This window comes from Pteropus medius, unplaced genomic scaffold, assembly GCF_902729225.1.
Source record: "Pteropus medius unplaced genomic scaffold, Ma_sr-lr_union100, whole genome shotgun sequence".
In the NCBI taxonomy this organism is placed as follows: domain Eukaryota; kingdom Metazoa; phylum Chordata; class Mammalia; order Chiroptera; family Pteropodidae; genus Pteropus; species Pteropus medius.
In genome coordinates this window covers 13,588,256-13,610,880 of record NW_024344370.1, presented here as the reverse complement: position 1 = coordinate 13,610,880, position 22,625 = coordinate 13,588,256, and the positions used below count along the sequence as shown (strand labels likewise).

Genomic DNA, 22,625 nt, shown 5'->3' with positions numbered 1-22,625 from the left:
CTATGAGAAAGAAAGTACTCAAAGAGTAACCAATACAAATCAAAAGGTACAGAGCTACCTTAAAGTAGCTTGCATGGGCCAAATCTGGACAATGTAAGACCAAAATAAATGAGAGAAAGGAACTACAACTGAAAAAATAAAAATTGGGAGTCCATACTAATATAAACAGACAGACAGACAAATGTGGGAGAAACGATAGCTCACAGTACAATTCACCAACATGAATGTAAAAAGAAAAATGCCATGAGAAAAGCACCATTTATTTGCCAGCCATCACAGATTTAGGAAATAATCATCCATAGATGCTATGACTAGTGGTGAAATTTTAATGAGAAACAGGATACTAACATAGTCTCAAGTATCTCCTGACAAAATACTTAATAAGTTTACATTAGAAAACCTGAGAGATACCAAATAGTAAAACTTCACAAGTAACAGTATAAATTGATATAATATTCTCTTGATACAATGCACTAAGAATAGAGCATCACTTGTGGTATTCCTGCCAAATATACATATCCTGAATCCGCTTATGAGGAATCACCACACAAATCTGAGAAAGTCTCTACATAGTAATTGTCCTATATGCTTCAAAGATGTCATCAACAAAAAAGACTAAAGTACTGTTTCAGATCAAAGGAGAATAAAGAGACACGGTAACTAAATACATCATGTGATTTTGTCTTGGATTCTGGACAAGAAAGAGAACAAGTTTTTGTTGTTATCGTACAAAGGACATTATTAGGACAACTGGCAAAAATTGAACTGAATGTGTATAAATTAGATGGTAGTATAGTATATCGAAGTTAATTTCCTGATTTTGATGTGTATACTGTGGTTATGTAGAATGCCCTTGTTTTCAGGAAATATATGTGAAAGTGTTTAAGAATAATGGGCATCATGCCTGCAATTTACTCAAATATGGATCAGAAAAAAAACGTGTGTGTGTCCACATAAAGAGAGAGAATAAAAGGTAAATATGGTAAAAATTGAAAACAGGAATCTTGGTGAAGGATACATAAGAATTCTTTCCTACCATTTTTGTAACTTTTCTCTAAGTTTGAAACTACTTAAGAATAAAGTTAAAAAGCTAGTATAATCTTTAAAATAATAGGCAAGGATAGGGAAATCTCTGGATTCTGACCCACAGATTAATCATATCCAATGCTCAAAAGTCATCCCACTTTTGAGCCTATGAATGTAGACTATTTTAAATCTTTTAAGTATCAATACTCTTAAAAGGCCATAAGATGAGACTCTTATTGCATGAAAGTAGACATTTACTCTAATCATTACTCTCTTCGGATCAGTCATATGGCAAACCCTATCTTTAAAATTTCTGAAATTTGAGCCTGGGCAAAATGGTGTAGATGAAAAAGCTTTGTTCATCCCTCTTGCGACCAAATCAAAGTTGTGATGGAAATATGGAGCAAACAGCAAGCAGTGTTGCCTGGTTCTAGATGAACATAAGCCCTACAACTAGGGAGAGAAATAAGAAATCACCCTGCAACGGTAGGAAGTAGGAGGGGGTGAAGGTGCGAGGCTTCCTGGTCCTGAGCCGCTGAGTGAGACAGAGGCTACAGCAGCTGCAGCCAGAAAGTGTCGACATTCCTTAAAGGCCATTTCTGCAACTGAAATTTCACCGTGACAGACTTGCTCGCTCTGAGCACTGGGTTGGCTGCTTGGGTGGCACCAGGGACTTACCGGGGGACATGGAGTTGTCAGAGCAAGGGCCAGAGTCAACGCTTTCTCCTGGGCAGAAATGCTGATGGTATCCATTGTTCCTGTTGAGCCCTCCCCCTTCCCAGTGTGTGGACACAGAACCGATACAGCTGAGACATCATCGAACTATAAATAATAGAGGTCCCTCTGCCCAGAAGACTCCCTGAAACTCTGCCTTCCCCAAATGGCAGCCCCAACCAAGCCACATCCAGTTTTACCCTTGGTGAATGCGGTGTTCCTTGCTGAGCAGCTGCAAGACCCACACTAGTGGCAGCTGGCCTCGGTTTCTGGCGTGGCCTCTTGAGGCAACTATAAGCACAGCATCTGCAGATTGCTTGCTGAATCTTTTGGTTTTTAATTTTTTAAAATTTAGTTTCAAGTATACAATATATTGGTTAGACATCTAATTTATAAAACAATCCCAATTGCACCCTCCCTCTTGACCCACCACCAACTTATTAATGCTAACTGCATTACCTGTGCCATGCTCCCCATCCCTGTGACCATCCATCAGCTACTAATTTATACTTGTTTAACCCTTCACCCCATTCTCCCAGCCCCCAAAACCTCCCTCACCTCTGTCCATCACCAAATTGTCCACTATATTTGTGAGTCTGTTTTTCAGTTTGTTCTTTTTATTCCTTAGATGGTGCATATAAGTGAAATCATATAGTGTTTATCTCTGTCTGACTTAAAAACCTTCTAGGTCCATCAAAGCAATATCTTGTTCCATCCCCTTCCTTTTCATATGTAGGAATCTTGTTTTCTTACCCTTTCAGCCACTTTATCTTTTGGCTGCAGCATTTAATTCTTCTCCATTTAAGGTATTTATTAATAGGAATGTAGTTGTTACCATTAATTATTCCTGTTTGATACATGTTTTTTCTTCTTAAAGAAGTCCCTCCAACTTTTCCTGTAATACTGGCTTGGTGGTGATAAATTCCTTTAGCTTACTTTTGTCTGGGAAGCTCTTTATCTGGCCTTTATCTCTAAATGATAGCTTTGCTGGATAAAGTATTCTTGGTTGTAGATCTTGGGTCTTCATCTCGTTGAATATTTTTTGCCAAGCCCCTCTGTCCTGCTTAGTTTGTTTTGAGAAATCAGCTGCCAGTTTTATGGGTGTTCCCTTGTAGGTAATTTTCTCTTGATGCTTTTAATATTCTTTCTTTGTAGTTAACCTTTGGCATTTTAATTATGATGTATCTTGGTGTGGGCCTCTTTGGATCTCTGATTTTTGGAATTCCCTGAGCTTCCTGGGGTTTTATGTCCATTTCCTTCACTAGGTTAGGAAAGTTTTCCAACATTATTTCTTCAAATAGCTGTTCAACATCTTGATTTTCTTCAGTTACGCCGATCAGACGAATATTTGGAGTCTTAATATTGTCCCATATCCTCCTTAAATTATTTTTATAGTCTTGGCATCTTTTTTCTTGCCATTCTAATTGAGTGTTCTGATTGGCTTTCCTGTCCTCTACACAGGGCATCGGATCCTCTTCTTTATTCACTTTATTCCTTTGTTTATTCCATTTAATATACTTCTCATCTCAGATAATGTGTTCTTCATTTCAGGTTGGTTCCCTTTTATAATTTCTACTTTCATTTTTATGTTTTTTATCTCTTTGTTGAAGTTCTCCCTGAATTTATCTACACTTCCCAAAAGTTCATTGAGCATCTTTATAACCAGTGTTTTGAACTCTGAATCTGTTAGATTACTTGACTCAACTATAATAGGATCTGTTCTGTTCTCTTCTCTCATGTGATTTCTGCTTCTTCGACTTCTCATTTTGGCTGCCTTTCCGTGTCTGTTTCTATGTACTAAGCAAAGCTCCTAAGTCTCCTGGTCTTATTAGTGTGGATTTGTGAAGTAGGTGTCCAGTGGCACAGTACTGAGAGGGGTTCAGTTGCAGTCCAAACTTAGCCCAAGCCTCTAACCCTCCGGGGCCACCTGTTAAGATTCAGCAAGCAATCCACAGATGCTATGCTTATAGTTGCCTCAAAAGGACACATAAGAAACCAAGGTCAGCTGCCTCCAGTGTGAGTCTCAGCAAGGAGCACCTGACTTGCTGAGGATACACCTGGATGTGGCTTGGGTGGAGCCACTAGTTGGAGGAAGCGGGTTTTCAGGGAATCCTCCGGGCGGAGCGACCTCTGTTATCCAGTTTGAAGACATCATGGCAATGGCGGTGCTATGTCCGCACAATGGGAGCAGGGAGGGCTCAACAGGGAACAATGGGTACCACCGGCACTTCTGTACAGAGTGAGTCTTGCCTCAGCCCTCATTCTGACAATGTCTCCCTTTAAGTCCGTGGTGCCCCGTGTGCAACCGAACAGCACTGATGTCACCGTGAAAATCTGCTCGCGGACGTGGCCCCTTTAAGAGGCGTCTGCCACTGCCGCAGCCTCCATCTCACTTAGACGCTTGGAACGGGGCAGCCCTTGTCCTTGCCCCGTCCTACCTTCTGCCGTTGCAGGGTATTTTCTTGGACGTCTCCCTAGGTGTATGGTTTGTTCCTCTAGATCCCAGGTGATTTTTCCTTGCTGCTGCTCCTTGTTTCTGTCACAACTTTGATTTGGTTGCCAGGGGGATTAACAGAGCCTCTATCATCTATGCCATTTTTTTCCACTCCCTGCTTGCTGAATCTTAACAGGTGGCCCCGAAGGGGCACAGGCTTGGTCTAAACTTGGCCTGTAACTGAGCCCTTCTCAGGACTGTGTCACTGGACACCTACCACACAAAGCCATGCTAATAAGGCCAGGAGAGTTAGGAGCTTTGCTTAGAATATAGAAACAGACACAGAAAGGCAGCCAAAATGGGAAGACAAAGAAGTAGAAATGAAATAATAGAACAGAACAGAGATCCAGGAAAAATGGAGTCAAGTAATCTAACAGATTCAGTGTTCAAAACATTGGTTATAAAAATGCTCAATGAACTTAAGAGAAGTGTAGATGAACTCAGTGAGAACTTTAACTAAAAGATAAAAAAACAAAAAATGGAAATGGAAATTATAAAAGGAAACCAGTCAGAAATAAAGAATACATTTATCTGAGAAAAAGAGCATATTAGAGAGAATCAACAGAGTGGATGAAAAAGAGGTTTGAACCACTGATATAGAGGATGGGGAAGCCAAGGCAATCAGAATGGCCAGAAAAAAGAAGCCGAGACTATACTAATAATTTAAGAAGCCTACGGGACAAAATTAAATGTAAAAACATCCGTGTAATAGGAGTATCTGAAGGAGATGAGACCAAGTTGAAAAGCTATTTGAAGAAATAATGATGGAAAACTTCCCTAACCTAGTGAAGGAAATAGACATACAAACTGAAGAAGTTCAGAGACTCCCAAAAAAGATGAACCCATAGAGGGCCACACTAAGACACATTATAATTAAATTGCCAAAGGTTAACTACAAAGAGAAAATCATAAGAGTAGCAAGAGAAAAGCAGCTAGTTACCTACAAGGGAGCATGCATAAGACTGGCAGCTGATTTCTCAAAACAAACTATGCAGGACAGAAGGGCTTGGCAAAAAATATTCAAAGTGATGAAGACCCAGGATCTACAACCAAGAATACTTTATCCAGCAAAGCTATCATTTAGAGATGAAGGACAGATAAAGAGCTTCCCAGACAAAAATAAGCTAAAAATTTATCACCACCAAGCCAGTATGACAGAACAGGTTGGAAAGACATCTTTAAGAAGAAAAAGCATGTATCACAAACATGAATAAAGAATGGTAATAACTACATACCTATCAACAAGTACCTCAAATAGAAAAGAGTTAAATGCTCCAACCAAAAGATAGGGAGGCTGAAAGGATAAGAAAACAAGACCCCTACATATTCTGCCCGCAAGAGACTCACTTCAGATTAAAAGACACACACAGACTAAAAGGAAGGGGATGGAAAAAGATATTGCATGATAGACCTAGAGGGTATTGCGCTGAATGAAGACAGACAGAGAAAAACAAATACATGATTTCACATATGTATGGAATCTAAAGAACAAAATAAACAACAACAAAAAAGGAAACGAACTCATAGAGACTATTTTTGAGAGCTACTAAATGGGAGGGGGATTGGGGAGCTGGTTAAAAAGAGCAAAGGGGTTAAGAAATACAAATGGATAGTTACAAAATAGTTATGGAGATATAAAGCATAGCATAAGGAACATAGTCAACAATGTTGTAATAAATATGTAAGGGAGAAGAGAGGAACTAGATTTAGTACCTCTATAGTATGCCATCTATAATCGAAAAAAAACTCATTGAATTTCACAATGTAGGTATGAGCAACTAATTGTCCATTATATTTCAATAAGCCAGCAAACAATTTCTGAAGTTTGAGTTATGTGGTTGATTATTAACATTTTAAATATTACACAAACTCTCTGTTCTATCTTAAGATCAGCACCACAGATATGTGACCTAGGGCTATTAATGAAATATGGCCTTTAAAATACACAGTAAAAAAGAAGAAAAAATGATGGAAAAATAAAAAGGCAAACCTCGGGAGACATAAATCGTGCAAATGTGCATTGCCATAGATAATACTTTAGCATTATAATTTCATAACTTAGAAAGACAATGTAAATATACTATTAATGGACATTGTAATACTGAAATCAAACAAAAAATCAATAAGATTATAAATGTTGAAAAAGATTTCAATATATTTCAGCATTGTTGCTTTATGAAGTGAATGTCTTTGTCAACTCAAATTAACATTTTGAAGTCATAACCCCTAATGTGATGGTTTTTAGGAGGTGGAGCCTTATGAAGTAATTAAGTCATAAGAGTGGAGCCCTCCTAAATGGGATTAGTGCCTTTATAAAAGGAACCCCAGAGAGAGCTTTCTCTTGTTCTACTCTCTAGCATGTGAGAATATGAAAAGATAGCCATCTGCAAACTAGGGAGTAGGTCTTCACCAGACACTGGATCAGCTGGTACCTTGATTTTGGACTTCCCAGCCCTCTAGAGTGCTTTAGCACTAACTTATAATATATGGAATGCTATTCATGGTATGTGACATAAGCAAATTAAAGCTTATACCTAATGTTTGTATACACACAGAAAAAAGTCTGGAAGAATTTTCACCAATCTGTCAAAAGGAATTACCCATGGTTATAGAGAACTTTCAATTTTTACTTTATATAGTTCTGAATTATTTGATTTCTTTTTAATCAAAAAACATGTAATAATTCTGGATTAAAAAATAAAGGAAAAAAAAACAGTTTCACTAGTAAACAGCAACGAATTGACCTACAAAAAGATAATGTTATAAAACAGTACTTCTTGGGGAAAATAAAAACCCATGTTATTACCTTGATTTCTCATTGGAATGGTTAGCAAAGCAAGGTATGGCAACAACTGAGTTTGGAGGCATAAGGCTGGTAAACAGAAGTCAGAAAAAAGTGCTTTTGCTGCCAGACAATTTTCTCGATACTGTATTAAAGCAAAAGACAAAATTAAAAATAACATTAAAAATATGGATATATATTCCTAGACACACTAAGTTTATTATATCACAAAAGTCTGGGCTTATATAGTACAAATATACTTTTAAGAGATTATATATAATAGCCTTTTATAACTATCCTAGTATTTTATCTAATAAAGCATTTTACCTACACAACTATTTCACATTTGACATAATAGCAATAAGAATATTTTTTTAAGACTTTAAGTAGAAGGAAAAAAATCTTAAATATCAAGAATTCTGTTTTTGAGCATACACACATCACAAATTATATAAGGATATTGTTTCTCAGTGAAAGAACTCATTTTCTTCAGGTAACACAAGTGCCTGTTTGGCTGATAAAGAGAAAAGCACAATCTTGCCTTCAAGGAGCTTTGAGTCTTAGAGAAATAATTCATATATGTAATGCTTAATTAACATATGTGCTATAAAGAGCAAAGCAAGTCAGTAATGAACATAAACTGCCTGAACGTCATAAAATTACCTAAGAAATCTGTTGGGAAAAATAGCTTATGAATTATAGACTTATACTTAGCGATATGATTTTAGAACTGGAAGACGTCTTAGAGATGACCTAGTCCAGGGGGTCTCATATTCAGATGCTACAGAAGCCAGGCAGGTAATATAAATCAGTGCAGTGGAACAGTTGGAGACAGTGGTGCCAACCACTCCTGTCTTCAAGGGCCAGATGCAACCTGGCTTGAGCAGATCACTGCCACGTAAAAATATGACCCAATGTTACCTTCCTTTCCTTTTTTTTTTTTTTCTATTTTGAGATTCTAGAAATTCTGAAGCCAGAAATATATATCTGAGTTTTAATAATACTAATTTTTAAAGATTAGCAATTCATTAAAAAAAAATCTGTGTGTGTGATATTCAACTTCTGGAGTACTTGTTTTTGACTTCTAGAATTCAATTTTCTCCATTTATAGCTATGGAAAATAAATGCTTATTAGTTATTAGGTAAAATAACTTGTCCAGATGGTCAGAGGCAAAGCCAGAATTTATTTTCAATTAAAACTAAAATATAACTGTACTTTGATTCTAGTAACAGTCAACTAATACGTATTTGCTTTCAAATTTTAAGTTTTCCTTGAAAAATTACTAAGCATTTAAGACTGTCCTTGTATGTTTTATCATAATTTTAAGAAAATTGTGAGTCTTCGTATTTATTCAGAATGAAACATTATTTTTTAACTTAAAAAAAATAACTTTACTGACATATAATTTACATACCATAAAGTTCACCTATTGAAAGTGTACAATTCTTTTTTTTTTTTACCTTTTTATTTATTAGAAACCACTGGGGTTTGTGCAAAGGTCGAAAACTTGATCCTCCTCCTTGGCAATGAGCAAATCCTCGGGCTTTGTTGGAATGTATCACACCTCTCGTAGCTACAGATGTACTATATTCCCTGAGTAAAGAGCGTGTCTGAAAAAGGGGACAAGATGTGAAATAAAGAAAATGAGATATTTATAAAATAGTACTATTGGTACTATGAGTTCCAAAAAAAGACTAACCATATTTAATAACTCTATGTTCGCTTTTTTCAAAATCAATGCATCTCTAAAACTAATATGCTACAAGATTATTTAAAGCATATCTAACCAGGAAATATCAATCAAATGCTACATGTAAACTGACTGGATGTTGGATGGGCTTGGGAGAAAACTTTAAATACATTTTGAGACAACTGGGGAAATCGAAATAAGGACAGCATGTTACTGAATTAACGTTAATTTTCTTAGGTGTGATGCGCTATAATACTTGTAATAAGAGTAATGTCCTTATGCATATTTAAGTATTAAGTGTCATGATGTTTGCAATTATTTTCTAATTATTCAGCCAAAAACAAGTGTGTAAATACAGAGAGATTAAGCAGATGTGGCAAAATGCGAAAAATTGCTAAATAAAAGTTAGATATATAGGTATTTATTGTACTGTTCTTTAAATTTGTCTATAGGTTGGAAAATTTCGAAATAAAAAAAGAAATATAAAAAAACTAGGCAAATACAACTGCTAAATAATGAAACTAAATATGATACAGACACTATGCTTTTTAATTGTATCTTTCCTAATTTTAATTTTTAATGCTATTTCAATATTTGTAACACAGAGAAATATTAGCATATCAAAACAGTGTTAACCAACAGAACTTTCTGTGATAGAAATGTTTTGTATCCGGGCTGTTTGGTACAGTAGCCACTAGCTACGTGTAACAAGAAATATGCCTAATGTGACCAAGCAACTGAATTTTTAATTTAATTTAAATAGCCACCACATATGTCTAGTGGCTACTACACTGGTAAGAGCAGTGTTAAACGTTAAAAAAAAATTACAAATTTTATAGTGACTAATTTCAAATTTGCGAAAAAAAATTACGAAACTAGCAGAAAATATAGAAAGCACAGTTCTTTCCCTTTTAATCACTTTTCAATGGTTGTCAAAATTTCAGAACATATAATTTTATAATTAGAAGAATTTTAGAAAAAATTAGTGCTATACTCTTACCAAAAAAATCAGATTAACCGCTGAAGCTTCATTACAATGAGTTGGATGAATTAATTTTAACATAGTTATTAAGAAGTTATATAAAATCATGTCAAATAATTAAAAATAAAAGTAAACATTCTTTCTCAATTTTGAGGAAATATTCATAAACAAAAATATTTAAGTCAAATGGTCTTACATTCCAGTCACCACTGAGGATATCTGCAAAACTCAGAAATTCACTGGCTCTCACAAGATCATCTACTTCCATGAAGAAATCTACGTAGTTTTGGTGAAGATATAAATTAAATAACTCTCCTGGCATGTGTGACATTTCTACTACTTCCTATAATATGAGAAAAAGCACATATATGTAATTTTGGTAAAAATGCAGTGGTCAAATGTATATGCCCACGAATGGAAATAATCTGTCTTGTAAATAGTACTAAGTGTTATTTAAGACTTTACCTCAGGTTGAACAAGTAATGTATCCCGTTCATACTCTGATAAATGTGAGGGCAATCGAGGTGAGTCTAATTCTGTTAAAGATGCTCCTATAAAAAAATTTCTCAAATTATTAAAAATAGTATCATCTTAATAATTCTGCAGTACCTCTCATTTGAAGGTTTTTTTAACACTTTAGGCACAAAAAGCCCAAAACACTAAGTGAGTTGTTAAAATAAAAAAATAAAATAACTGGAAAGTTATATGAGAGTTGCCTCACTATTGGCAAGAAAAATTTAGAATTCTGATGCCTAGATTTTGGATTTTCTAGAATTAACATATTTGATTTCTTAAAGCACTCCACCTTTTACCTTTCCAGCTCTGAGCTGCTTTCTTCTTTTGATTCTCATCTCAATACAGAGGTATTTACTGCTTTATATTACTATGCAGGCAGATGCTGCTCTCTGCATGAGAGAAAAGGAAAACCCATTCCCTAATGCAAGAGGTTATAAAAGAATGTTGAGGAAGAAAAGGGTAGAAGGAAAGGGACCAGTGTGGTCAATTTGGTCCAGAGGGGCCACGGACAGTGGAGTGTCTTCATTTCCACCTAAGTGATGTCTGTTTCATTTTCCTCAGGTGGCATGAAGGTTTCTATCTAGAATTCCCAACTTCTGACTACATGGAAAGAAGAAGCTGAAAGACATTGGCCTAAAACAAGAAGGGTGCCTGTAGTGAGGAGGGAATGAAGCAGAAACATAGACACAACAGAATAGAAAGAGGGAAAGAAGATAAGATGGAAAGCAGGTATAAGAGGTATTTGCAGAGTTTTATAGGAAGATAAAAACAGTAGTTTAAAGCAATTGGGTTTTTGGCAACCAGAAAATGGTCTCAGATAGTAAGGCATGATGGGTATGAAGCTTCAGTGAATGTCTGTGTACATTTGTGACTCTGATGCAGCTTTTTTATAAGGGATTTGAAAAACTATCTGAAAGAATATTGAGGATACTGTACACTTAAGACTTTTACGGTTCAAAGTTGTTTACTTTTGTAATATAAAAACTTCTCAACTACAGCAATGGTTTTCTTTCAAAAAAAGTGTACATTGTTTTAATCTTTATAAACATCACATCATATCAATTTAAAATTTTCAATTTTCTTCCTTCAGGATAAGACTGAAAACTAATATTTTCCATATAAAGAACAGAGTTTGGGATTTTATTGAAAGGAGAGATGATTTGAGAACTTAGAGATGGGTGACTGGGATGGAGGGGCTGAAGGGAAGTGGGCATCAAAGACAGAAGAGGGGAATGGAACAACTCCAACTGGGGAGAGAGGAGCTAGTGAAGAGAACAGAGAAATGTAAGAGATTTCAAAGAAACTTTAAACTACCTGGCAATTTGCCCAGGGCTCTGGTAGCCAGAATGCAGGGCTAAGAGGGCTTTGTGAGACTAATACTTGCCACTAACAGTCTAGATGGACTGATAGCTTACCTTCAGCAAACTATAATTTTAAAGACTTACAAATATGAATGTGGTCTACAGTAGTTAGTTTTTATGTTTAATTCTACTCATACACTAAAAACTCTAAATATACTTTCCTGCTTTGTCTTAGACCTTGCCAAACAGTATCTGTTCTAGTTTTTTCTTATAATAGAACCAAACACATGACATTTTAAAAATATGGTATTTATTTCAGTTGTAAGACTAATATCTAATAGATTTTTAAAAATGTATAAGGTCTTCTTACTTTTGCAATATAGTATTTTCCCCAAAGCTCTGAAGAGAAAGAGAGAAACATCTTTGCCACCAATAGCCTGGACCTCTTGATTTTCAAAAACCTTATCAGGTTTTTTTCTTCTTTTTGATTTTGACAGTGCAGCATCTGATTTTAATGAAGATATTCCTTTTTTCCTTGGACATAAACTGTTCCCTCCTAAATAATATACACCGAAATGACAGTAAAATTAAAATATGAAAGCTAAAACTGAGAACATTTCATATATAGTTACAATAAGCATTCTAATTAAAATATATTTTTCTAATGAACAATTATTATAAAATAAGTGAACTGAGTCAGAGTCTTCTTTGGGTTGCTAAACTATTAAAAACAAAATAACTGTCTTCTAAAAGTATCTCATGACACAGATTTCAAGTTTTCATATAAACAAAGGACATACTCTCTAATATAGTCATATCACCTTGACTTCTCACAGTGTTATGTGCAAGGTACTGTTCTTGGTGCATGGAATGTAATAACTAATTTAATCCTCATAACTCTATTAGGAGAGAACTATTAGTATACAGATTTTAACAAATGAGATATAGAGGTTAAGTAACCTGCTCAAGGTTATAAACTAATAAATGATTGGAATTCAGGCAGTCTGGTTCTGCAATACATGCTTAACAACTTTTCTGTTACTTCTCTCATTTGGGCAGTCTCCAACTTAAAATACGTCTATGTTCAAATTTCACTGTAAATCTGTTTAAAACTTAGAATGCATCACTTAAGAAAAGCAGCCTGGGATAGCCAAAAGAACATAGGATCTGGGTTTGAATATTAGTATTATCTATTTCACTGGGCTGTTCTGAGAATTAAATGAAAACAAAACAAAACAAAAAACCACACACATTATTAATACAGTTCCTGATCCATTCAAAATTTTTATTTTCCTCCCTTTACAACTTCTGAGCTCAGAGCAATAAATGTTATAAATGGTAGTTAGGATCCCAAACTGGCCCACTTGAACCTTCGTACCCCCTAATTCCAGTAGTGAACCTAAGGACTATTTACCTCTATGTTTCTACAGGGATAAGCAGAATTCTGTTTTCAGTTGTGTTAGGCTTCTTATTTTTCTACAGTTATTTTGAAAAATAAAGATGTAAACTAAATGAGTATATTATACTTATGGGTAAAAACTAGTATTTTAGGTGGATTTTTAGGATGGCTTTTAATTTTTTAATAATTTCTCAATGTTAAGCATCAAATTATTTGTTAAATGTTTTGAGATGAAGGCTGTATACAGTTAAACTATGACTGTTAGAGTAAAAATGTAACTCATTGCCAATAGTGGGGCAATCTTTTTAATGTAGTATGGCTATGCACCTCTTTTACATAGTAGGGGGAAATTAATTTATTAATTTATAGCATATATAAATTTGTATGAAATAAGTTCAAAAGTAAACGCACCTGAGTACAATGGTATTAAATTCATTAACAGCTGGCCATTTATTGAGCCCTTAGTATGTCAAGCACTGGAATAAGTACTCTACAAGTATAACTTCACTTACTCTTCACATAACTCTTGAGACAGGTTCTTATATAAAAGGTGAGAAAACAGAGGCACAGAAAGATTAAGTCACTTGTAAGAATAAGTCATCGCTAAGTGGCAGAGCCAAGATTTTCATTCAGGAAGTCAAATTAACTTTGAAAGGTAAAGTAACGAACCACATAAATGAATCTTAGGTTTATCTCCAATATACAGATATATACGATAATGTATTCATATGGGTATGTGCATGCATGTGTACATAATTTTATGACACTATCTCAATAAAAAAATAGTAAGTGAAGACAGGTATACATCAATTAAAGGGTAAAATGTTTAGTCTGATTTCATTTCAAGAACAATTAAGAGAAAATCAGTTACCTATATAATCCTATAAGAATATATCTTCCATAGTTACCTTTTGAAGAAGAAAACTGGAGACTGTTTATTGCACTTCTGATATCACCAGAACATCCATGACAGAGCAACTCTAGAGAAGTTTTATCAGGGACAGTAATATTTCCTCCATTCTAAAATGAGAAAATTAAATATTTTTAAATGTTTTTCTAAAACAAAAACAAAACCCAAAAAACTCCCCTATTCTCTTATCTTAATGGAAGTACATTAGAATCTTTCAAATTTGAATGTTAAAAAGCCTCCATATTAAATAATAATCTGCCTATAAAGGTATAAGAGTCAATCATTTAACACAGCTTAACGTAAAATCTTAAGAGTATAAAATGTTGTTTCACTTTGACTGCGTTATATTTTAGAGTTCTCTATTTTTTACTATACATACACACATATATATGTACAAACATATATGTACACACCCAGACATCGCAAAACATAATAAAAACAGTACACAAAAAATTTGAGAAATCTTTGAAATTTACATGAAAATTGCTATGCTTGGGTTTTCAACATATTAAATCAGTCTGTTTAGTATTAAAAAGCCACAACTGCATCAACTCATATTTATAGCCTAAGTTTCATACAGATATTTAAGATATAAAAAAATACATGTATATTTTTTATGTAAGCAAATTAAAATATATATACACACCACCTATCATACCCTTGGTAGTGATATAAACAAAAGGCAAGAAAAATTTATCTTATCTCACCACTCAGAAACTCCTAATAATTTACTGATATGACTTAAGTTGAATTTATGTGACTATTCACAGATCATCCCATTTTAGATCTTGTAAAAATTGATTAAAACAGAAAAATAGTACCGAGCTACAATCCTTCAATATATATTTTATTTTAACTTTATTAAGCAAAGCTGTTTCAAAAGTTTTTATGAAAAAGTTACTGTCCTGTTTGTCTCCCCCAATCAGAATTGTCAGAATTGTTAACATTCTAATGAATAATTTTCCAGACTTTCTGTGCATAAAGATCTATAACTATATAGTATCTATAAGCATATATAAACATATAGTGTTAATTTTTCAAACATAAGTAGGATCATACTATATTAATTTACAAGTTAATTTTTTACTTAGTATCATTCTTTGTGCTCTGTTAGCTGCTTTAAAACTATTTCATTTTTTATTTCATTTAAAAAAAATGTTACAGGAATACCGTAAGTTAACTAATATTTTCCCCACTAAAGGGATATTTACATTATTTCCAGTTTTTCACCATTATAGACACAAACACACGCACACACACACAGATCTTTGCCAACATGCATGAATATTTCCGTAGAAGTAGAGTGTAACAATTATCAATTTTATTTTTTCTACCAGTGGTATGTGAGAGTGCCCAATTTCCATATCTTTGGCAATCCTGTTTATCAATCTTTAAAATTTTTTGCTATCTGATACGTGAAAACTGGTATCTGAATATGATACGAATTTCTCTGATTACGAGTAGGACTGAACACCCCTCATGTCCACCAGCCATTCATATTTGTGTACTGGCTTCTGTTCTTAGCCTTTTTTTATAGGCACATTGTTACATATTCAGATGTTAATGCTTTTTCTGTTACATAAATTAGAAATATATTCTATTTCTCATGCTTATCTTTTAACCTACCTTACCATGCCTTGTCATTTCCTACGTTTCTCATTCTTAAAAAGTAAATCCATGGTTTTCAGGCTTTTTTTCTGGCTTAGAAAGATTTCCACAACCTAAAGTCGCTATTTTTTCCTAATACTCTTCTAATTTTTATTTTTGTATTTAAACCTTTAATCCACCTGGAAATTATTTTTGTGCATAGTATGAAGCAAAGATGTGACCTTATATTTTTCCATATGGACATCCAATTGTTTTGGCACCACTTATGAACTATCATAGTCAACTCTTTCCTCACTTATTTCATATAGAAAATTCCTATTTATACATATTGATCTATCTCTGTGCTGTCTTCTCATTTTAATTCTTCTATTTCTCTATTACTGTCCCAATACCACATGGTTGTAATTTCCATGGTTTTATATTACATTTCAATACCTAGATAGCAAGTCTTTCTTCATCATTCTTTAATAAAACTTTCTTGCTCATGCCTGTGAAGTTCTCTTCCAGATTAACTTCATTTTTATTGTAAATACATTAAAAAATTGTTTTGATAGTACTTGTTTTTGAAAAATTCTAGATTCAGGTTACTGGCCAAAAAGGAAATGTAATTTGAAATCATGATGCTTGGTAGCTGAAGAAAATAACATGGATGTTAATTATTATAACATGTAGATGTGGCTAAAATACGTGATCAGCAGTTCTTTTCATACTTTACATATCTAATGATTTCAGAAAAGACTAAAGATCATTTGTCCTATAAAAATATAGAAACATCTATTTAAACTAAAAAAAAAACCCAACACATTTAAGATATTCAACACTCTTTCTTATTACAGTAGTCCCACTTTATCTAAGGTTTCACTTTCCATGGTTTCAGTTACCCATGGTCAACTGCAGTCTGAAAATATTAAATAAAAACTCTAGAAATACACAATTCGTAAGTTTTAAATTGCACGCCGTTCTGAGTAGCATGATGAAATCTTGAACTGTTTAGTCCATTCTGCCCAGGACATGAATCGTCCCTTTGTCTCGTATGTCCAAGCTGTATATAATCCCCGCCAGTTAGTCACTCAGTAGCCATCTTGGTTATAAGATTGACTGTTGCAGTATTGCAGTGCTTGTGTTCAAGCAACTCTTATCTTATTGCTATAATTGTTTTTATTTTATTGTTAGTTATTGTTGTTAATTTCTTACTGTGCCTAATTTACAAATTAAGTTTTATCATAGGTATGTATAGGAAAACAAAAGTAAATAGAGGTTCAGCATTATCCACAGTTTCAGGCATCCATTGGGGGTCTTGAAACATATCCCCCACAGATAAGGGGGGACTACTGTACAACTAGTTCACCTAAGATGTCACAATCTTTCTTAATATAATTAACTAGCTACAGAAAGCCAGAGATTAAACTTTTCTTTAGATCTTCCTATACTATCATTATCATCCTCGGAGACCCCAGACAGTATCATAACATTTGATTTTATAAAAGCTTAAAGGACTTGCCTAGTGTGCTTGTTGTTGCTCCTGTGATGTACCATATCAATCATGACAGTTCTAATATTCTCGCAGACCAGCTATTTAAGATATAGCTTGTTAACTACATAACGAAGAAGTTATGGTATTCTCTTTTTACTAGTATAATACAACTGACCAAAGTAAATGCTTTTTGCAATTTAATGACTTAATCTTAAAAGAAGTTTTCAGTTAATGTGATAAAAGTAGTATATTACTATTTCTTAATTTTTGTTTAAAAAAATTTTAAGTTATAATTTGTAATTATTTGTTTATAGTAGAGAATGTAGAGTTTTTGAAAAGGCAATAAAAAAATCACAAGTGATCCAACTATCCAGAACTAATCACACTTAGCATTTTAAATACTTTCTTTTAGTATGTGTAGGTATATATATATATATGTATGTGTATATATATCTTATTTTTACTGACAATTGTTTTGCTTTAGCACAGTAAATTGAAGTCAGAACGAAACTTCAAACCCATCTGATATTTAATAGTTGTGGGATACTATGTAAGTTATTTCCCCCCAAAGCTCATTTTCCTTACCTGTACAATAGGGATAATGTAACAATTTTGTTTTGTTATGGTAAGGTTTAATAAGATCAGGTAAATAACAATACTCTGTACAGTGCCTGACATACAAAAGGCTGAAAATATCATTTCTACTGTCAGCATTATCATATAACTTTGTTTCTTGTTATTTTTAATGTGACATTAAATTGTATTTTCTTATGCCACTAAATATTCTCAAAATTCTAATTAATAATATAATAGCTCACCACAGTAACTGCTTCCTCATTATTGGACTTTATTATTAATAGTCACTTATTTTTTCATCATTATTGACTTAGTTAAATGCTCTACAGACATACATTGTTTTGTTTAATCCTCAAAACAACCTCTCCCTTGGGAATTAATTTGGATCCCTCAATTCCTAGGATCTAGCAGTGCAACACACACACAAGTTTCATGTACGATCTAGAATCATGCTGCTGGGAGCAGAAGTTCCATCAATTTATTTTAACATCACCTTGATTTGAAAAATAGAAAAAAATGATACATTAAAAGTGACAAGAGCTGTTTCACAATAATGTTAACATACTTAACACTTAAAAATGCTTAAGATGATATATTTAATAACACTGTAACAGTGTATTATATATTTGAAAATTGCTAAGAGAGTAAATCTTAAATGTTCTCACCACGAAAAGAAATGGTAATTATGAGATGTGATGGAGGTATTAGGTAATGCTATGGGTGGTAATCATTTTACAATACATAAGTGTTTCAAATCAACATGTTTTAACTTAGACTTAGATGATTATATCTCAATAAAGCTGGAAAAAATGGTTAATGATGTGCTTTTTACCACAGAAAAAACCTTACTAAATTAAAAAAAGTGACAACAGGAAAAAGCAGCTTAACTGTTGATAACTAAAGTACCTAGATGCAAAAACAATTTCTTGAAAACAGACACAATTTAGAATACTAAGGAGCAAATGGAAATTTACTTTGATGTGAAAGAGAAAGCTAAGTTTAATAGTAGAAAAAGATTAAGAATTTTTTAAATCAATACTTCCTACGTTTTCTAAAATGACATATCTTATGAGTGTCATTTAAAAAATTAGAAAATTTTAATTTTAAAACTGAAAAATATGTGTCTCCATCTCCTCAAGTTTACATAATACCAATTAAGTTTGGTTTTCTATAATTATAATGTAAGATTCAAATTAATCGGTTTTTAAAAGACTTACCTTATTAGCCTCTATGGTCACTATTCGATTAAGAAATTTCATCATAATTGTTGGTGCCACGGGGTTGAAACTGTCAAAAGTTTTACAAAGAAAGATAGTGGTTAAATGATTAATTTAAAAATACAATTTGTATGTGAACATTATAAGCAGAAATTTCATTCTTACCTAATGTTTGATATAGCACACTCTTCTTGAATTTCTTTGGGAAACAGTAACCTTTGATTATTATCTCCACTGAGACTGTCAGAGATTATAAATATTAGAGGGCATCGACCAATCTGTACATACTTCCTAAAATAAAATATAGCAATGTTGAAATTTAAGCCACTTGCCATTTAATTTAGAGTTTTAGAAAATTTCACGGAAACTCACCTTAGAACTTCATGTAAAGTATGAGAATCTCGATAAAACTGGTTAGGTAAATCCTATTGAAAACATATGACAAATACTTGTTCAGTTTTAGTCCCAAGCAAATTTATTTTCAGATTTATATTTGCCAGCACAGGAAAAAATGTTTTCTATTCAATGTATCGTAGCTAGAACTTTTGTAGAAATTAAGGGAAATATGAAAAAACTGATATCCTAAACAGTAATGCATCAATGAAAAACCCAATTTTCACACCAAATTTCTTAGGGTCACTACTGGTTATAGTATTTCCACTTAACATCATTTTCCAAATATTTCTTTTGCTTTTCTAAACTTAAGCCACTAAGTTTTTAAAAAAGATTTTTTAAATTAGTTCCAACTATACAGCACATGGGTTAGACATTTATAGTTTATAAAAATAGCCCCCTGATTACTCTTATCTTCCCTCTGGCTCCACACCTAGCCATTACAGTATTGCTGACTGCTTTCCCTATGCCTGCTCCCTAACCCCCCCACCCCGTGACCATCTATCAACTACTAATTTGTACTTCCTTAACCCTTCACCGTAAGCCATTCATTTTTAAAGTTCCTTAACCTACAGCTACTCTATTCAAGTTTACTGAACAGGTTTTTAGGTTTCTGCTATCACAAAGCCACACTATTTTACCACTATTAATACTATGGAGAGAGTTAATATCATTATCATATAAGATATATCTTTCAATTATTTATTCAATAATTACAGCAGGATTTTAAAAGTTGTACTTACTTCAACCAGAATTATCTTCTTATCAGTTTTCAAGTCATCTCCAAGCATTTGTAGTTTGTTATATTTTGTTGCTCTTAGTAGAAACTCTTTAAAAACTGCTATCTGAGACTGATAGGGAAATATATGGAAGCTTGATTCTGAAAGGAAACATATTTAACCTTTTTATTTTCAATAAATTATATATCCATCAATATTACGCATAGGCATATAATATATTCATATACATTAACAAACACATTTACATATGCAAGAACAACTCACAATACTATAGCATGTTTTCTAATTAGACAAAACTGTTCAAATTTAGAATAGGATATTCGTTTTCAAAAGACACGAGTCATCATGGACATGAGGAATTTTTCAATACCAACGAATGTTAACTGACTTCAGAACACAGCTTGTATTCCATACAACTGGTAAAAATACTTATGACTTTGACTATATAATGAAGACTTTCCAAATAAGTGATTATAAATAATTTTCAATAATAAAGATTTAACAACAAAAGCAGAATGATTAGTGAATTAGGGCATAAAGGAAGTTTTCTGAAAACATGTTTTACATAGAAGACTGTTTATAAAGACCTGCTAAATTTTCAAAAGTAATGTTACTATTTAGAAAGCAGTAAAAATTCCCAGAGTACAGGATATTAGCAACATAAGAGTGTGCATACTAAGAATATAATATGCACAAAGAATATGCACAGAGCATATTAAAAAAGATCCCAGAGAAGGGATTTTGAGGAATATTCCACATTAAAATAAATTGTTCTTCTACAGAACCCCTTTCATTTCGAAGTGGCCTAGGAGATTTGGCTACCTCTAGTTTAGTTATCTATAGTAGCAATAAGAAAATGAAAGTTAAAAATAATTATACTGAAGTATATAAGCATACATGTAAAGTTACTATGTACCAAATCTTTAAATTGGTACTGTTATTATTTTTGGATGTTTGTCTTAAGGTCTCCTTCCAAATTCCAAAGAGTTTGCTTATGTTTTGATTTGATTTGATCAGGTCTGACCTAAGTTCTCTTCACTTGTTTGGAAGTTCCTTCGATATATCTTAAAGCTTGATTTACATTTAAACAAAAAGATTTTATTTACAGTCTAATTTCCTAGCCAGAGCCTAGAAAAAAGTACATAAACAATGCAGATTAGCCTATTATCTAACAAAACAGATAAGACAATCCTCAAAGAATCCCATTCTCCTCTACTGGAGCCACCCTCTCCTTCTCCTGAAATTACTTCTCTGAAACTGGGAAGTATAGGAGAAAATGCACTCATATAGTTTCATTTGATTGCTACTCTGACTTTGAGAAGCAGTTGGTAGTGGGCAGATGCCAATCTAGTATAAGAGAGGCAATATCTTTTTCTCAAAAACATACACCAAAAAGGATCTTAGGAATCTTAATAACAAGGATGGGAAGTTTGTTTCAAAAGTTCTTTAAACACAGACTTTTCTCAGAATTTCCATTACCTTTACAGCAAACCTTACCAGGACTAAATATCTCTTTGAAATCATCTTTTTGGAAGTCTGGTAAAACCGGATTAATCCACTCTTGTACTTGAATCCCATGCTCCTTTGATAGTATTTTTATAGTTGTTGTTTTTCCACATCCAGGAGGCCCTGTTATTAATAAAATAGATCCGCCCTAAAACCAAACACAAACATTAATTAAAAATCAAAATCACTAGAATGCTACAATATGTTTGAATTTTCTTCCTAAATATTAGTTACTTCTATAAATATTTACTAAATGTCTGGTATAAGCAAACTACATTTCACTATAAACCGAGATGAAATAAACCAGCTTTAGATAAAATAAGATAATATTTCCTGAACTTTTAAGCGTAGCTTCTGATAATTCTTCAATTCTTGCATTATGTCTCTTCCAAAGACTACTTAGCAGCCAAATTAAACAACTAAACTTCAGCTGGATTAAGGAGGTAATTTCTGCAACAAATATTTTTAGAGGTTACTGGAACTCATAAAATTCGATCTTGATACAGAACTCTCCTTAAATTATACACTTTAATATTATACAAATACAATATTCTAAGGAAAAGACTTCAGTTTGGATATCAGATTCTTTAATAAATGTAGAAACATTTACCAGAGATAGGACTCTAAAGAGAGACTGAGACAGGATAGCCTATCGAAGTTTCCCCTCCCCTCCAGGACGGACCTGGCTCTGGAATTTTTCCTCAGTTCCCTACTCAGTCCTTTTCCTGAGGCTTTGGAATTTCTTCCTTGTCCCGTACTCAGACCTTTTGATTTCAAGCTTGAGATCCCAGCAAGAGAAACAAGCCAAGGCTAGGACATAAGACAGCTGTCCTTGGGCCGCCTCCTCCCTTCCAGGTGGCATGGGAAACAAGTCAAGACTGGGAGGCAAGCCTGATAGCCTTGGGACACTTCCCAAACCCCAAGAAAACAACAGCCCATAATTCTGACAGCTCCAGGCAGACTCTCTAAGCTGCCCCCATTTTTCTCTTAAGTGTGTACTTTCCCTTTAATAAAACTTACTTTCCTGCTTGCTGTTGGTTGTGTCCTTGAATTCTTTCTCATGGCATAAGACAAGAACCTCACCACTGGAGTTCTGAGGTCCGGGTCCCTCTTTGGACCTCCACTCCGTTGAGCTCTCCAGTAACAAGACTGGAGTGTAGGTCCCAGTAATATTCCCTCATACAGTAAATCTGACCAAAAAGTTAAAGCCATAGATCTTTATGAATTATTGTTTTGGTTTTCCTTGGATAAATACCCAGAAGTACAACTGCTGGGTCAAAGGTAAATCCATTTTTA

The 22,625-nt window shown here is 33.6% G+C and overlaps 1 protein-coding gene across 5 annotated transcripts in view; it reads right to left on the bottom strand.

The window, feature by feature from the left end:
• The window catches only part of RAD17 (RAD17 checkpoint clamp loader component), a 35,694-nt gene that overhangs the window by 5,109 nt on the left and 7,960 nt on the right, over positions 1–22,625 (bottom strand). For 2 of the 5 annotated variants that reach the window (XM_039870134.1, XM_039870137.1), the window contains 11 exons: positions 21,303–21,477; positions 19,827–19,963; positions 19,063–19,115; positions 18,856–18,981; positions 18,691–18,760; positions 13,814–13,925; positions 11,877–12,062; positions 10,155–10,240; positions 9,886–10,032; positions 8,478–8,627; positions 7,041–7,161 (listed from right to left, as the gene is read on the bottom strand). In XM_039870134.1, coding sequence (XP_039726068.1) covers positions 7,041–7,161; positions 8,478–8,627; positions 9,886–10,032; positions 10,155–10,240; positions 11,877–12,062; positions 13,814–13,925; positions 18,691–18,760; positions 18,856–18,981; positions 19,063–19,115; positions 19,827–19,963; positions 21,303–21,477 — 1,363 coding nt within the window. The remainder of the gene's footprint in view (positions 1–7,040; positions 7,162–8,477; positions 8,628–9,885; positions 10,033–10,154; positions 10,241–11,876; positions 12,063–13,813; positions 13,926–18,690; positions 18,761–18,855; positions 18,982–19,062; positions 19,116–19,826; positions 19,964–21,302; positions 21,478–22,625) is intronic. The other 3 variants (XM_039870136.1, XM_039870139.1, XM_039870138.1) reach the window with 2 other exon arrangements.